Source organism: Scyliorhinus torazame, chromosome 18 (assembly GCF_047496885.1).
Source record: "Scyliorhinus torazame isolate Kashiwa2021f chromosome 18, sScyTor2.1, whole genome shotgun sequence".
In the NCBI taxonomy this organism is placed as follows: domain Eukaryota; kingdom Metazoa; phylum Chordata; class Chondrichthyes; order Carcharhiniformes; family Scyliorhinidae; genus Scyliorhinus; species Scyliorhinus torazame.
Window position 1 is genome coordinate 690,119 of NC_092724.1, and position 17,784 is coordinate 707,902.

Consider the following 17,784-nt stretch of genomic DNA (forward strand, 5'->3'; position numbering starts at 1 on the left):
CGACCCATCGAATGAGTCTGCACCATCTCTCCGAAAGAGCACCCTAACCTAGGCCCACTCCCCGCCCTATCCCTGTAACCCTAACTAACCATTGGACACTAAGGGCAATTTATCATGGCCAATCCACCTAACCTGCACTTCTTTGGACTGTGGGAGGAAACCGCAGCACCCGGAGGAAACCCACGTAGACACAGGAGAAAGTGCAAACTCCACACCAGACAGTCACTCAAGGCCGGAATCGAACCCGGGTCCCTGGCGCTGTGAAGCAGCAGTGCTAACCGCTGTGTCACCGTGCTGTACTGTGCCAGCCCCAACTGGTCTACATCCTCCCATTTGACTCAAAAAAACTGAACAAAGGTAAGTGACCAGGAAGCAGAAATGATAAATTAGAAGGAATTAAAAATGTGCTTTAGTTTCACTTACTTTACATCCTTCACAAGTGATGACTCCATAGTGGATTCCTGAAGATTTATCTCCACAGATTTTACACGGTATCACTTCTATTTGGGCTGAAACGAGAGAACAAAAGGTAAGAAATCAATTAAGTAAAGGCTTCGTAGTCACTTCTGAATGAGTTAAACCAAGTGACAAATCAAGCAGGCATTTTCTAAATAGGAATTAATTTTTCTGCATCGCCAACTGCTCCTCAGGAAATTACACTGAATCATTCACAGTCCTTTATCCAGGGGGTCACCAACTGGTAACGCCCTCATTTTCTCAATATTTGGAAAACAACTGTGAATTATTCAGCTGCCAATTTCAAACCACAGGTTCCACACAATATAGATGTCATAAGTTAGGAAAAATATACAACCTACTCTCTGGGGATGACCGTAGCCTGGTACGCATGCGAGAGCGAGTTCCTTTCACTTCCAAGGTCCAAACACGTCTCCCCAGTTCTTTCAGAAAGCATCACGCAGGAACCAATCACTGACTGATGTCAGGCACAACACTGTCCCTGGCCAAACCACAAAGTTGTCAGCCAACCAATCGATCAAACTCCCTCAAAACCTGGCTTCCACGATCCACCCGGTGCCAAGGAGTCTGACTGTTCCTTTCAAAAAACAGAACCTGGGAACACAGTGTCCTGACAAGCAGGTTGCTTCAACTTTCAGTCCTCTGCTTAAAGGCACATTCTAATTATGTGTCCATGGACCAAAATAATAAAATATCATAATAGAAGTGCGAACAAAAGAAATAACAAGCAGGACGGTTACACTGCAGACTTTATAACAGAAAGCTCCTCTGCTGGCAACAAAGGCAACAATGTGGTAATGCAACCCCGCAGCACTGTCACACACACCTTTAGTTTGGGTCAATTTGAAGGGGGGCATTGACATTCTGCAGCTAAACTTTGGGTTATGCACGTAGAAAGGAAACACATTTTGGAAGTTTACAACCTCCTTTTGCTCAACACAAATGTTAAAAAGTCACCACGCTTATAACCCTTTAGATTTGAGAAATCTATGTTTCGGATATGACGAACATAGTTGTTTGTTCTGTGACATTACAGACTTGAGAGCTAATTTAATACTATAGTTTTTTGTTAGAAACAGTTTAATGTTTCCACAGCAAATATATTTTCAACTAAGACAGTTTTGTTCTGAGAATACAAATATCCCTTGTGCATTATTAAAGTAATGCGTGATACCAAGTCATCCGCCTTGACTATGTTTACTCCTGACATAAATCTTTGTTTTTTTAACATAGAATTTCTAACAGTTCATGTTCTTAAAATACGTCAGTGATTTCACAATTATCCGCATGATCAAAACGAGGAAATATATTTTTTAACTATACTGGTGAACAAGAAGTATAGACTGTCTGATGTTATGATTTCCTGGGAAGCCAGTGTGGTGGTGGTGGGGGGGTCAGATGGAACATTGTGTGGAGATTAGACTTGCACAGGTAATGGAGCGAGATGACAGTAGGGGTCAGCAGTAAGATGACAGTCAACAGATTCTAACAACACAAAGTAAACATTCCCAAGTTCTGCAGGTCCAAGAACAAAAATGGGAAAATAGCTGAAAACGGTCCGGTCAGGAAGCAACCACAGGTGATTGGCAGTGAACATTCCTCAATATCTCCATTCTTAAATGAAGCTGGACCTGTACCCACCAGCAGATATTAAATAAGTGACCCAATTACCTGTTTGATGGAAATTCTGAAATAAATGGAAGGGAGGGAACTATTTATAATGTCAGCGAGTCGTGAAGCACAATAAAAGGTGCGTTGAGTGATCAACAATTTAGTGAGAATGGTGTCAAGGGAGCTGGAGATGGGTATCGTGGACAAGTTATATCTGGTGGAAACTTCTCTCCAATTTCCTTTCATACAAGGGCAGGTATGGGTTTAGAGCTCCTTGGTTATAGCCAGTGACGGTAAAGGACCACTTTTTCTGTTTCAGTTACTATCCTAAAAGGTTACGTAACTGCAAAGCACGTGTTTTGGCAAAATAGTTTATTTACCTTGCTCCCAAACTCCTCTTTATTCTTTTCAATCTTTCATAACCAGAATTCGAAATATTATTAATACGCTGTTGGGATAAGCACAGGTATTTTGCCACATGCCCCCGACAGGTAGATTAGATTGGTCTCATTCCCCATAACTGGCCTCCAACTCAACTCTGCATGTGCAAAAGGACAATCTTCCCTTTTAGCAAATCTGGTGGCAATATTCAGTAGCAGCTGGCAGGTAAAATCTAACAGAAACAATTATTATTTGCTTCCAGACGTAGCGATCTATAGGCAATTTCAGACTAATATCCTGTTAGTGTGATATCGCACTAATCATCCAATTTTGTTATAATAAACAAAAAATACTCTGAGAAATTGCTCTGTTCGGATGCTGAAAGAAACTATATTTTTGAATAATTTTAATTCACAATCAAAGGCTTAGTACAAGTGGATGGTATGTCTGGGAAGAGTGTCCTGCAGTCAGCGTCACAGTGAAGCAGTCTGGGAAGAGTGTCCTGCAGTTAGCATCACAGTGAAGCAGTCTGGGAAGAGTGTCATGCAATCAGCATCACAGTGAAGGAGTCTGGGAACGGTGACCTCACAGTCAGTGTCACAGTGGAGCTGTCTGGGAACGGTGTCCTGCAGTCAGTGTTACAGTGAAGCAGTCTGGGAACGGTGTCCTCGCAGTCAGCGTCACAGTGAAGCAGTCTGGGAATGGTGTCCTGCAGTCAGTGTTACAATGAAGCAGTCTGGGAAGGGTGTCATCACAGTCAGCGTCACAGTGAAGCAGTCTGGGAAGGGTGTCCTCGCAGTCAGCGTCACAGTGAAGCAGTCTGGGAAGAGTGTCCTGCAGTCAGCGTCACAGTGAAGCAGTCTGGGAACGGTGTCCTCACAGTCAGCGTCACAGTGAAGCAGTCTGGGAACAGTGTCCTCACAGTCAGCGTCACAGTGAAGCAGTCTGGGAACGGTGACCTCACAGTCAGTGTCACAGTGAAGCAGTCTGGGAACGGTGACCTCACAGTCAGCGTCACAGTGAAGCAGTCTGGGAACGGTGACCTCGCAGTCAGTGTCACAGTGAAGCAGTCTGGGAACGGTGTCATCACAGTCAGCGTCACAGTGAAGCAGTCTGGGAAGGGTGTCCTCGCAGTCAGCGTCACAGTGAAGCAGTCTGGGAAGGGTGTCCTCGCAGTCAGTGTTACAATGAAGCAGTCTGGGAAGGGTGTCATCACAGTCAGCGTCACAGTGAAGCAGTCTGGGAAGAGTGTCCTGCAGTCAGCGTCACAGTGAAGCAGTCTGGGAACGGTGTCCTCACAGTCAGCGTCACAGTGAAGCAGTCTGGGAACGGTGACCTCACAGTCAGTGTCACAGTGAAGCAGTCTGGGAACGGTGACCTCACAGTCAGCGTCACAGTGAAGCAGTCTGGGAACGGTGACCTCGCAGTCAGTGTCACAGTGAAGCAGTCTGGGAACGGTGACCTCAGTCAGTGTCACAGTGAAGCAGTCTGGGAAGGGAGTCCTGCGGCACGGGGATGGCTTCATTGGGAAATTCCATTGACAAATGGTAGGTAGAGCGAATCCCATTGCCAATGAATGGCGCTGAGGGTCGGACAATCAGCCCACCGTATATCTTCAGGAACACAAGAAATAGAAGCGGGAGTCGCTCATCAGGCCCTTCGAGCTTGCCCAGTCGTTTAATAGGATCATGGCTGATCTGTGCCGGCCTCAACTCCTGTTCCCCATTTCCCCACAGCCTCTATTCCTCCATCTATCAAATATTTATCAACCTCCCTTCAAATACTTTGAATGATCCAGCCTCCTCCACCCTCCGGGATGGAGAATTCCAGAGATTCCCTACCCTCCGGGATGGAGAATTCCAGAGATTCCCTACCCTCCGGGATGGAGAATTCCAGAGATTACCCACCCTCCGGGACAGAGAATTCCAGAGACTCCCCTTCCTCCGGGACAGAGAATTCCAGAGATTCCCCTCCCCCGGAACAGAGAATTCCAGAGATACCCCTCCCTCCGGGACAGAGAATTCCAGAGATTCCCCTCCCTCCGGGACGGAGAATTCCGGAGATTCCCCATCCTCCGGGACAGGGAATTCCAGAGATTACCCGCCCTCCGGGAGAGAGAATTCCAGAGCCTCCCCTACCTCCGGGACAGAGAATTCCAGAGATTCCCCATCCTCCGGGAAGGAGAATTCCAGAGATTCCCCTCCCCCCCGGGACAGAGAATTCCAGAGATACTCCACCTTCCTGGACAGAAATTTGCAGAGATTCCCCTCCCACCGGGACAGAGAATTCCAGAGATTCCCCATCCTCCGGGACAGAGCATTCCAGAGATTTCCCACCCTCCGGGACAGAGCATTCCAGAGATTTCCCACCCTCCGGGAAGGAGAATTCCAGAGATTCCCCACCCTCCGGGACAGAGAATTCCAGAGATGCCCCTCCCTCCGGGATAGAGAATTCCAGAGATTCACCTCCCTCCGGGTGAAGGAATTCCAGAGATTCACCTCCCTCCGGGGCAGAGAATTCCAGAGATTCCCCACCCTCCGGGACAGAGAATTCCAGAGATACCCCTCCCTCCGGGACAGAGAATTCCAGGGATTCCCCTCCCTCCGGGACAGAGAATTCCAGAGATTCCCCTCCCTCCGGGATAGAGAATTCCAGAGATTCCCCACCCTCTGGGACAGAGAATTGCAGATTCCCCTCCCCCCGGGACGGAGAATTCCAGAGACTCCCCACCCTCCGGGACAGAGACTTCCAGAGATTCTCCTCCTTCCGGGACAGGGAATTCCAGAGATTTCCCACCCTCCGTGAAGGAGAATTCCAGAGATTCCCCACCCTCCGGGACAGAGAATTCCAGAGATTCCCCTCCCTCCGGGATAGAGAATTCCAGAGATTCCCCACCCTCTGGGACAGAGAATTCCAGATTCCCCTCCCCCCAGGACGGAGAATTCCAGAGACTCCCCACCCTCCGGGACAGAGAATTCCAGATATTCACCTCCCTCCGGGATAGGGAACTCCAGATATTCACCTCCCTCCGGGACAGGGAATTCCAGAGATTCCCCATCCTCCGGGACGGAGAATTCCAGAGATTCCCCACCCTCTGGGGCGGAGAATTCCAGAGATTCACCTCTCTCCGGGACAGAAAATTCCAGAGATTCCCCACCCTCCGGGACAGAGAATTCCAGAGATTCCACATCCTCCGGGACAGAGAATTCCAGAGATTCCCCTCCCTCCGGGACAGAGAATTCCAGAGATTCCCCTCCCTCCGGGATAGAGAATTCCAGAGATTCCCCACCCTCTGGGACAGAGAATTCCAGATTCCCCTCCCCCGGGACGGAGAATTCCAGAGACTCCCCACCCTCCGGAACAGAGAATTCCAGAGATTCACCTCCCTCCGGGAATGGGAATTCCAGAGATTCCCCTCCCTCCGGGACAGAGAATTCCAGAGAATCCCCATCCTCTGGGACAGAGAATTCCAGAGATTCCCCTCCCTCAGGGACAGAGAATTCCAGAGATACCCCTCCCCCCGGGACTGAGAATTCCAGAGATACCCCTCCCTCCGGGACAGAGAATTCCAGAGATTCCCCTCCCTCCGGGACGGAGAATTCCGGAGATTTCCCATCCTCCGGGACAGGGAATTCCAGAGATTACCCACCCTCCGGGAGAGAGAATTCCAGAGACTCCCCTACCTCCGGGACAGAGAATTCCAGAGATTCCCCATCCTCCGGGAAGGAGAATTCCAGAGATTCCCCTCCCCCCGGGACAGAGAATTCCAGAGATTCCCCTCCCTCCGGGACAGAGAATTCCAGAGATTCCCCATCCTCCGGGACAGGGAATTCCAGAGATTCCCCATCCTCCGGGACAGAGAATTCCAGAGATTTCCCAACCTCCGGGAAGGAGAATTCCAGAGATTCCCCAACCCCACGGGACAGAGAATTCCAGAGATTCCCCTAGCTCCGGGATAGAGAATTCCAGAGATTCCCCACCCTCTGGGACAGAGAATTCCGGAGATTTCCCATTCCCCCAGGACGGAGAATTCCAGAGACTCCCCACCCTCCGGGACAGAGAATTCCAGAGATTCACCTCCCTCCGGGACAGGGAATTCCAGAGATTCACCTCCCTCTGGGAATGGGAATTCCAGAGATTCCCCTCCCTCCGGGACAGAGAATTCCAGAGACTCCCCACCCTCCGGAACAGAGAATTCCAGAGATTCCTCATCCTCCGGGAAGGAGAATTCCAGAGATTCACCTCCCCCCGGGACAGAGAATTCCAGAGATTCCCCTCCCTCCGGGACAGAGAATTCCAGAGATTCCCCATCCTCCGGGACAGAGAATTCCAGAGATTTCCCACCCTCCGGGAAGGAGAATTCCAGAGATTCCCCAACCCCACGGGACAGAGAATTCCAGAGATTCCCCTAGCTCCGGGATAGAGAATTCCAGAGATTCCCCACCCTCTGGGACAGAGAATTCCGGAGATTTCCCATTCCCCCAGGACGGAGAATTCCAGAGACTCCCTACCCTCCGGGACAGAGAATTCCAGAGATTCACCTCCCTCTGGGACAGGGAATTCCAGAGATTCACCTCCCTCTGGGAATGGGAATTCCAGAGATTCCCCTCCCTCTGGGACAGAGAATTCCAGAGATACCCCTCCCTCCGGGACAGAGAATTCTAGAGATTCCCCTCCCTCCGGGACAGAGAATTCCAGAGATTTCCTTCCCTCCGGGCGAGAGAATTCCACAGATTCCCCTCCCCCCGGGACAGAGAATTCCAGGGATTCCCCTCCCTCCGGGCGAGAGAATTCCAGAGATTCCCCACCCTCCGGGACAGAGAATTCCAGAGATTCCCCACCCTCCGGGAGAGAGAATTCCAGAGATTCACCTCCCTCCGGGGCAGAGAATTCCAGTGATTCCTCACCCTCCGGGACACAGAATTCCAGAGATTCCCCACCCTCTGGGACGGGAATTCCAGAGATTCCTTACCCTCCGGGGCAGAGAATTCCGGAGATTCCCCACCGTCTGCGAGAAGAAATTTCTACGCACATCAGTTTTATCTTGTAGCTCTGTCTCCTTGTTCGAGACTCTCCCACCAGCGAAAACATCTCACCATCCACCCTGTCAGCCCCCTCAGAATTTTATATGTTTGAATAAGGTCACCCCTCACTCTTCTAAACTCCGAGGAATACAGACCCAGACTATTTAGTCCCTCTTGATAGGACAACCCTTTCGTCGCAGGAATTAGCCTGGTCAATCTCCTTTCGACTGCCTCCAACGTTACCATATCCTTTTTTAGGTAAGGGGACCAAATCTGTACGAATTATTCCAGGTGAGACCTCATCAACACCCAAAACGGCAATAAAACCCGATTTTTCAAATCCAATCTCTTTGCAATAAAGGACAAAGAAGGAGTTAGATACAACTTCTGGGCTAAAGGAAGTAGAGCATATAGGAGGAAAGTGGGAACAGATTACTGAGTTGTGTTATCAGCCATGATCAGAATGAATGGCGGTGCGGGTTCGAAGGGCCGAATGGCCTCCTCCTGCTCCTATTTTTTATGTTTTTGTGAAACATAATGGGTCGGATATTCCAGTCCCGCCGGTGACGGACCCTCGTCATGGGGTTCCCGGGGGCTTGGCGTGGATTCAATGGGAAACCCCATTAACAGCAGCGGGAGGAGATCCTGCTGTCGGCCAATGGCAGCCTGCCTCCCGCCGATGAGAAAGAGCCGACAGGGGGGCCAGAGAACCTGACCCAATGGATCAGATTGGATTGTTTCAGGTGTCTCTCGTTACTCAGTAAGGTTGTCAGTGGTTTTGTATCTTCACTCCATCTTCCCGCACTATTCACATCCTAGATTCCTTTAATGTACAAATCTGTATCAATCTCTTGCCTTCAGTATAGAATTTACACGGGTTGTAAGTTACATTGACAGGGTCACGTTGGTCGCCCAAACCTAGTTGAACCAAAAGACATTGGCCCCAATGTTGAAGTTGGTGTGGAGATGGGCCCAGATTGGTCAGGCTGCCATTTTCCTGCCTGTTTCCACTGTTTAAACATACTGGTTTGCCAGGGTGATGGTCATCGGCTGCAAGTAGAGGGCAGCAAATTAAGCCCCTTAGAGGGTCTAAAAAGGCCTCCAGGAATCTTCCTATCAGCTGTCGGCTCACCCCACCTTCTAATGTGGAGGACAAACCATGGCCGATGAATGAAGGCAACCTCCAGGGTCAGGCTGAGTGGGATTGGCGGAGATTCACCGAGCATCTCCACCACCCAGAGTCAGGCTGAGTGGGATTGGCGGAGATTCACCGAGCATCTCCACCACCCAGTGTCAGGCTGAGTGGGATTGGCGGAGATTCACCGAGCATCTCCACCACCCAGAGTCAGGCTGAGTGGGATTGGCGGAGATTCACCGAGCATACCACCATGGCGGTGGCATCTTTTCATTTTTCAAGTTTTTAAAATGTCTTCACTTTCGCTCCCGACACTGGCAGTTTCCAACTTCACTCCATCAGCCTGGACTCCAGCCTCAGGAGCCCACCCTCTGTCCTTAACAGAATGGCCAGCGCACATAGATAGATATGGAAAGTACACAATCTTATAACATGGGCCCATTCAGCTGTCCTTGGAAAAGCTGGGAGCAGATCCTGCAATTCTTCTGCTATGGAGTTTTCTCCTTCTGCCTCTCCTTCTCCTTTCAGGCAGTTTTCTTCTTCTACCATTTTATTGCTATGCATGTGAACATACGAAGATAATCTACATGGATAATATTGAGCTGCAAGAAACGCACCAGAGCCACCCACTAGTCCCGAACTAATGCAGAAGATAAACCCCACTGACCTTCCCTCCATCATAAGATCAAAAATGGAAATGTTTACTGATGATAGCACAATGTTCAGTAGCACTCGCAACTCCTCAGACTCTGAAGTGGTCCATGTGCAAGTGCAGCGAGACCTAGGCAACATTCAGACTTGGGCTGATAAGTGACAAGTGACATTCGTGCTCCAAGAGTAAGTCAATGACCATCTCCAACAAGAGAGATTCTAATCATCTCCCCAGGATATTCTATTACTGCACCACCCTGGAGGCATTGCTGAATCCTTCACTATCCACATCCTGGGGAAATTACCACCGACAAGAAACTGAAGTGGACCAACTATATAAATATTGTGGCTACAAGAGCAGGTCGGAGGCTGGGTATTCTGAAGTGAGTAGCTCACCTCCTGACGATAACCCCCCTCCCCACCCCCCATGAAGCCCGACAAGCCTGTCCTCCCATAACAAGGCACAAGTCAGAATACTCTCCACTTGCCTGGATGAGTGCAGCTCCAACAACACTCAAAGCTCAACATCATCCAGGACATAGCAACCCGTTTGAATGGCACTGTTATGAACTACACAGAGCAGCACGGTAGCAGAGTGGTTAGCACAATTGTTTCACAGCTCCAGGGTCCCAGGTTCGATTCCCCGCTGGGTCACTGTCTGTGCGGAGTCTGCACGCTCTGCCCGTGTGTGCGTGGGTTTCCTCCGGGTGCTCCGGTTTCCTCCCACAGTCCAAAGATGTCCAGGTTAGGTAGATTGGCCATGCTAAATTGCCCTTAGCGTCCAGAATTGCCCTTGGTGTTGGGGGGGGGGGGGGGTTACTGGGTTATGGGGATAGGGTGGGGGTGTGGGCTTGTGTACGGTGCTCTTTCCAAGAGCCGGTGCAGACTCGATGGGCCGAATGGCCTCCTTCTGCAGGGTAAATTCTATGATTCATCCTCATTATTAAATGGCCTGCGTTTCAAAACCTCCCCCACCCCCCCACTCCCCCGACACCGGGGCCGCAACTCCCCCCACCCCCCCCCATTCCCCCGACACCGGGGCCGCAACTTCCCCACCCCCCCCACTCCCCCGACACCGGGGCCTCAACCCCCCCACCCCCCCCACCCCGGGGCCGCAACTCCCCCCACCCCCCCAACACCGGGGCCGCAACTCCCCCCACCCCCCCACTCCCCCGACACCGGGGCCGCAACTCCCCCCACCCCCCCCACTCCCCCGACACCGGGGCCGCAACTCCCCCACCCCCCCCACTCCCCCGACACCGGGGCCTCAACCCCCCCCCCCCCCATTCCTCCGACACCGGGGCCGCAACCCACCCCACCCCCCCCACTCCGGGGCCGCAACTCCCCCCACCCCCCCGACACCGGGGCCGCAACTCCCCCCACCCCCCCGACACCGGTGCCTCAACCCCCCCCACTCCCCCCATTCCCCCGACACCGGGGCCGCAACTCCCCCCACCCACCCCACTCCCCCGACACCGGGGCCGCAACTCCCCCCACCCCCCCCACTCCGGGGCCGCAACTCCCCCCACCCCCCCCACTCCGGGGCCGCAACTCCCCCCCCCCCCAACCCCCCGACACCGGGGCCGCAACTCCACCCACCCCCCCCCACTCCGGGGCCGCAACTCCCCCCCCCCCACCCCCCCCACTCCGGGGCCGCAACTCCCCCCCCCCACTCCCCCGACACCGGGTACTCAACCCCCCCCCCCCATTCCCCCGACACCGGGGCCGCAACTCCCCCCCCCGACACCGGGACCGCAACTCCCCCCACCCCCCCGACACCGGGGCCGCAACTCCCCCCCACCCCCCCCATTCCTCCGACACCGGGGCCTCAACCCCCCCCCATTCCCCCGACACCGGGGCCGCAACTCCCCCCACCCCCCCCCATTCCTCCGACACCGGGGCCTCAACCCCCCCCCCCCATTCCCCCGACACCGGGGCCGCAACTCCCCCCACCCCCCCCACTCCCCCGACACCGGGGCCTCAACTCCCCCCACTCCCCCGACACCGGGGCCTCAACCCCCCCCACCCCTTCCCCCCCCCCAGACACCGGCGCCAGGCCCGATTCTCCCATAAAAGTGGATTCTCCACCCCGCGCCACACACGATTTCGGCACGGGGCTGCGGAGAATGCAGCCCGGGGTACTCGGGAGGGTCGGGGGTTTTAGTGTAGGTGGGCAGCATGTGGTGGAGGGAGTGAATGTGGATGGGATGCCAATCAAGCGAGCTGCTTTGTCCTGGATGGTGTTGACCTTATTAAGTGTTGTTGGAGCTGCGCTCATCCAGGAAGTGGATGTATTCCTTGTAGTTGGTAGACAGGCTTTGGGGAGTCAGGAGGTGAGTTCCTCACCGCAGGATTCCTGGCCTCTGACCTGCTCTTCTAGCCACAGTATTTATTTGGCCAGTCCATTTCAGTTACAGGTCAGTGGTAAACCCCAGGCTGCTGATAGTGGGGGATTCAGTGATGGTAATATCATGGTGTGGTGTTTAGTTGTTGGAGATGGTCAGTGCCTGGCACTTGTGTGGAGTGAACGTAACTTGCCACTTGATAGCCCAAGCTTGAAAATTGTCCAGGTCTTGCTGCATTTGGACACGGACTGCTTCAGTATTTAGGAGTCATGAATGGTGCTGACAGCGTGCTATCGTCAACGAACATCCCCACATCTCAACCAGCAAAGCATTTCCCCCCCGATTCCCATTTTTGCTCGGGCTCCTTGATGCCATACTCTATAAAATGCTGGTTTGACGTCAAGGGCCCGCTCACCTGAAATTAGGATACAAACAGTAGAGTTTTGGATGGCCTTGGGTTTGTAGAGTGTGGACAATGGGGTGGTCAGCTCGGAGCACGTTAGAATAGTTCAGCTTGAGGGTGAGAAAAGCACGGATATGGTGGGGACCGAACATTATGAAGATCCAAATAGGCGATTTTATTAACGGACAGGATATGGTGTCAGGAGCTAATGGTGACAAATAGGATGCCTTAGACTTTCTTTAAAAAAAAGTGTCCCATGTAAAATGTTATCAAATGTTTTTTTCAAAATGCATGCTACACCTCGATTGTGCTGACCTAATCTTTGTAGTTACCTTCTTACAGAATTATTCTAAATCCATGCTATTTACTCCTTAAGGCCCTGTAGTCTTGACACAACCACAACTAGTATCTTGTGCACTGGTCTTAACATTTTGGTCAGGGCCTGATGTTACAAGTTGAAAAGAATGACTGATATGAAAAACAAAATTGGTTTTGAAAAATAAAATTACACCAAAGATGAAAAGGTAAATAAAAATAACAGGAAACTACAGAGGAAACAAAAATATTTCCTGTTTAGTATTAAGTTTTTTCTTAAAAAAACCTCCAGCTTATTTTGCTGAAAATGCAGGAGGAATATTCACGAGACCAATTATTTCCAGAATTTCTAATTTTTCCCGAATGTGGTTTCAAAGGTTTTAAATTACTTAGAGTGGCTTTGCTGAATTTCAGAACTCTGGGGCGTCATTCTCCGACCCCCCGCCGGGTCGGAGAATGGCCGTTGGCCGCCGTGAATTCAGCCCCCGTCCCCGCCGAAGTCTCCAGTACCGGAGATTGGGCGGGGGCGGGAATCGGGCCGCGCCGGTTGGCGGGACCCCCCGCTGGATTCTCCGGCCCGGATGGGCCGAAGTCCCGCCCAGAAATTGCCTGTCCCGCCGGCGTAAATCAAACCTGGTATTTACCGGCGGGACCAGGCGGCGTGGGCGGGCTCCGGGGTCCTGGGGGGGGGGCGCGGGGCGATCTGACCCCGGGGGGGGGGGGCCCCCACGGTGGCCTGGCCCGCGATCGGGGCCCACTGATCCGCGGGCGGGCCTGTGCCGTGGGGGCACTCTTTCCCTTCCGCCTCTGCTACGGCCTCCACCATGGCGGAGGCGGAAGTGACTCTTCCCACTGCGCATGCGCGGGAAACTGACAGCGGCCGCTGACGCTCCCGCGCATGCGCCGCATTTCCGCGCCAGCTGGCGGGGCAACAAACGCCATTTCCGCCAGCTGGCGGGGCGGAAATCCCTCCGGCATCGGCCTAGCCCCTCAATGTTGGGGCTAGGCCGCCAAAGATGCGGAGCATTCTGCACCTTTGGGCCGGCGCGATGCCCGTCTGATTGGCGCCGGCTTTGGCGCCAGTCGGCGGACATCCCGCCGTTGGGGGAGAATTTTGCCCCTGTTATCACGGGACACTGAAAGGTAACAAAGATGTCCAAAGATGTGCAGGTTCGGTGGATTGGCCATGATAAATTGCCCTTAGTGTCCAAAATTGCCCTTAGTGTAGGGTGGGGTTACTGGGTTATGGGGATAGGGTGGAGGTGTGGACCTTGGGTAGAGTGCTCTTTCCAAGAGCCAGTGCAGACTCGATGGGCCGAATGGCCTCCTTCTGCACTGTAAATTCTATGTAAAAAAGACTAGATTTGAACATTTCCTTGATGAATGTGTATTGACAGGTACATTAAAAAGTATTCTGTATTTAAAACACAGCAACAAGGCTTGTTTTTATAATTTTTAAACATTTAAACAGAAGATCGAGTCACTCTACTGAGCATGAAACATTAACCATACTGGAATTACATTTAGTTCTGTACAATGGGGGGTCCTGAGTGGGCAGGAGTCCTACTGGACTTATTGGGATTGCATTGATAAATTTTGTCTGCTACTGAATCGCCTTGCCCTTTGGAAAATGTACCACAGGATCTAATGAGCTTTACTGGCATCACTGGAATGTGCTAAGCTAGTTTTGCTGGGATTATTTCATACAGAGACCCTTCTTTGAGATTTGGAAGGTATGAATATTCTGCACGAGAATGTCCAATTAAATCTCAATACATTAATAAGAGATAAAATACTGCAGATGCTGGAATACTGAAACATAGGAAAGAAAATGGTTGTACCTGTGAAGAAAGGCCAGGGTTTTACAGTCCCCCCCCACCATGCATGTGCCCCTCCCACCGCACGTGTGCCCCCCATCACGTTGTGTGTGTGTTTCCCCCCCATGGCGCTTGTCCCCCCACCCAGTGTCCCTCCCCATCACAGCGTGTGTGCCCCCCCACCAATGCATGTGTCCCGCCAACCCCACCCTGTGTCCCCCTCACCCAACCCCGTGTCCCCTCCACCAGTGTATGCCCCCCCACCATAGCATGTGTCACCCCCCCAACATAGTGTGTGTCAGACCCCCATCATACCGTGTGTGACCCACCACCATAGCGTGTGTGACCCCCCCATCATACCGTGTGTGACCCACCACCATAGCGTGTGTGACCCCCCCAACATAGCCTGTGTGACCCCCCCAACATAGCCTGTGTGACCCCCCATCATAGGGTGTGTCCCCATCACCATAACGTATGTGACCCCCCATCATCATATCATGTGTGACCCCCCCCCCCCCCCCATAGTAGTGTGTGTGACCCCCCCATCATAGCCTGTGTGACTCCCCCATCATAGCGTTTTCTCCCCCACCCACCTCCACTCCCCCTGGCAGATGCTGTGGGACATTTAAATTGCCGTTTACTGGGAGGGGTCATAAAATCGGAGATAAAGTTAACATTTCTGGACAATGACCGTTGCTGAAAAGCAGCAACTCTTCTAAACAAAACCTTTAATACTGATTATCCGAACTTCCCATTATCCCGTCCCAGATTTTGCATTTTGGAAGGTCTAATGCAGGTAGGGAAAGTGAATGGTAGAACCCTCAAGAGTATTGAAAGTCAAAGAGATCTAGGAGTACAGGTCCACAGGTCACTGAAAGGGGCAACACAGGTGGAGAAGGTAGTCAAGAAGGCATACGGCATGCTTGCCTTCATTGGCCGGGGCATTGAGTATAAGAATTGGCAAGTCATGTTGCAGCTGTATAGAACCTTAGTTAGGCCACACTTGGAGTATAGTGTTCAATTCTGGTCGCCACACTACCAGAAGGATGTGGAGGCTTTAGAGAGGGTGCAGAAGAGATTTACCAGAATGTTGCCTGGTATGGAGGGCATTAGCTATGAGGAGCGGTTGAATAAACTCGGTTTGTTCTCACTGGAACGAAGGAGGTTGAGGGGCGACCTGATAGAGGTATACAAAATTATGAGGGGCATAGACAGAGTGGATAGTCAGAGGCTTTTCCCCAGGGTAGAGGGGTCAATTACTAGGGGGCATAGGTTTAAGGTGAGAGGGGCAAGGTTTAGAGTAGATGTACGAGGCAAGTTTTTTACGCAGAGGGTAGTGGGTGCCTGGAACTCGCTACCGGAGGAGGTAGTGGAAGCAGGGACGATAGTGACATTTAAGGGGCATCTTGACAAATACATGAATAGGATGGGAATAGAGGGATACGGACCCAGGAAGTGTAGAAGATTGTAGTTTAGTCGGGCAGCATGGTCGGCACGGGCTTGGAGGGCCGAAGGGCCTGTTCCTGTGCTGTACATTTCTTTGTTCTTTGTTCTTTATTAGTGCCGACAACTATATTAAAGTAACAAAACAGGATTTGAGAATTGGAAAACAAAAATGGATTATACCCAAATGTATTTACTGGCGGCTGACATTTGGTCAAATTTGCAAACATATACACGTCATAAAACAAGCTGTCCCTCGAAATCTGCAGCAATGCCGTCTGAGGATTAGCACCGTGGTTAGCACTGCTGCCTCACAGCTCCAGGGACCCGGGTTGATTCGCACTTTCTCTCCGTGTTTGCGTGGGTTTCCTCCCACAGTCCAAAGATGTGGTCGGGTGGATTGGCCAGGCTAAATTGCCCTTTAGTGTCCAAAAGGTTAGGTGGGGTTACGGGGATGCTCTTTTTAAGGACCGGTGCAGACGTGATGGGCTGAATGGCCTCCTTCTGCATTGTAAATTCTATGATGAACATATTCAACATTGAAGCACTGATCTCCTGCTCATTTTGTGCAGAAATATACATTAAATACTTTGCAAAAACATCTACTGGATAAGCAGAATATCAAGTTTACCTCCTGTTTTATATTGGTAACTTCAACAAGTTGGGGTACTCACAGTGCGATGAATTCTTCATTTCAAATTGCACTTGATACTCCTCTTGAGTTTCTATCCAACCATTCGAAAGCAGTCCCTGCCACCCTCTATTTCCCACCGTACAGAGCAAAGCAGTGCTTATGCTAATAGGATTTAGCATTGGAAAGGTCTATTCAGCTCCTTTCAAACTGCATTACTCAGCTTTCAATTCCACAACATATCTAATCATCGTCCTTAAACCAAACTCAACAGCAATGTTTTGTTCCAATCACAGCCTGGAGGCACATTATGAAAATGCAGCTTCAATCGCTTCCTTCTATCTGACAGTCGTCCTCGTCACTGGATCTGCAACCCGATTCTGGAGGTGGTTTTCTTCTACTCCAGTTCTGAGGTCATTGAAATCGAGTGACAATGAAAGAGCTCTGAAAAGCTGAATCATTTAGCCTGGCAGTAATGCAACTCTGCACGAAAAGTGTTTACTTGCCAAGTAAAAATTAAATTAAAAAAAAAAATTCTTAAGACATATGGAAGAAACATTTTTAATCTCTAAACGAAAAGCAAAATGCTGTAATAGTGATCAAATGGTGGGAATATTACGGCCTTTGAGCCTAATCTAGTTGGCTGAATCACTGTTAGTTCACATATAATAGAAGCTGGCCATAAAATTAACTTGAGAAAATTTTTAAATGCTGCTTTTCAAAACCTCATCTGTGTGGACAAGCTTTTTTTTTTGCAGAAATATCTTGAAGTATACTGTACTTGGTACATAACAGTCTCTTTATGATGAATCAAAAATAAAGTGTGAAAATCTGAACTGACAATTTACTGCTGACTTAACGTGGATAACTTTTCACTCATTTTCTTTCAGTTTGGCAGACAATTCAATGGAGGTAAAAGTCTCCAGTTAAAAGGTGCATGGATTTGGTCACCATTTATCTATATGCAATTTTTAAATCATTTATTCCACTTCAGCCACGGGAGACATGTTAGTCTGAAGACCAAATCTTGCAGGAGGAAAAAGGCAGCAAATTAGACTAGTTAAAGAAAATGGAAATTGATTCAGAAAATAATCTAAAATGTGAAAGTGTGGAAAATTGTCATTACAGGTTACATTCAAAATGTCTTTATTATATCAGTGGAAACTGCCCAGTTAGCTGTCTGCTGATAAAATGGAGCTTCTGACAGGTAACATTTCAAAAAAATGAAGTTAATAATCTTTATTATTCTCACAAGTAGGCTTACATTAACACTTCAATGAAGTTACTGTGAAAAGCCCCTGGTCGCCTCACTCGGGCGCCTGTTCGGGTACACAGAGGTTCGGGTACACAGAGGTTCGGGTACACAGAGGTTCGGGTACACAGAGGTTCGGGTACACAGAGGTTCGGGTACACACAGGGAGGCGTTGCACTGTTTTGTGCAGTATCCAAAATATAAAATTGTCCAATTCCTACAAATTACTTAAAATACTGACTGCAATGCTTAGTTATTAAAAAAAAAAAATTTGCCCTGATAACCTGTACAACTGGGTG

The 17,784-nt window shown here is 50.6% G+C and overlaps 1 protein-coding gene across 3 annotated transcripts in view; it reads right to left on the reverse strand.

Moving 5' to 3' along the window:
• The window catches only part of LOC140394884 (nuclear receptor ROR-beta-like), a 179,123-nt gene that overhangs the window by 105,908 nt on the left and 55,431 nt on the right, over window positions 1-17,784 (reverse strand). For 2 of the 3 annotated variants that reach the window (XM_072482040.1, XM_072482042.1), the window contains exon 2: window positions 424-509. In XM_072482040.1, the coding sequence (XP_072338141.1) occupies window positions 424-509 (86 nt within the window). Of the gene's footprint in view, window positions 1-423; window positions 510-16,276; window positions 16,916-17,784 lie in introns of those variants that run through there. The other variant, XM_072482039.1, reaches the window with a different exon arrangement.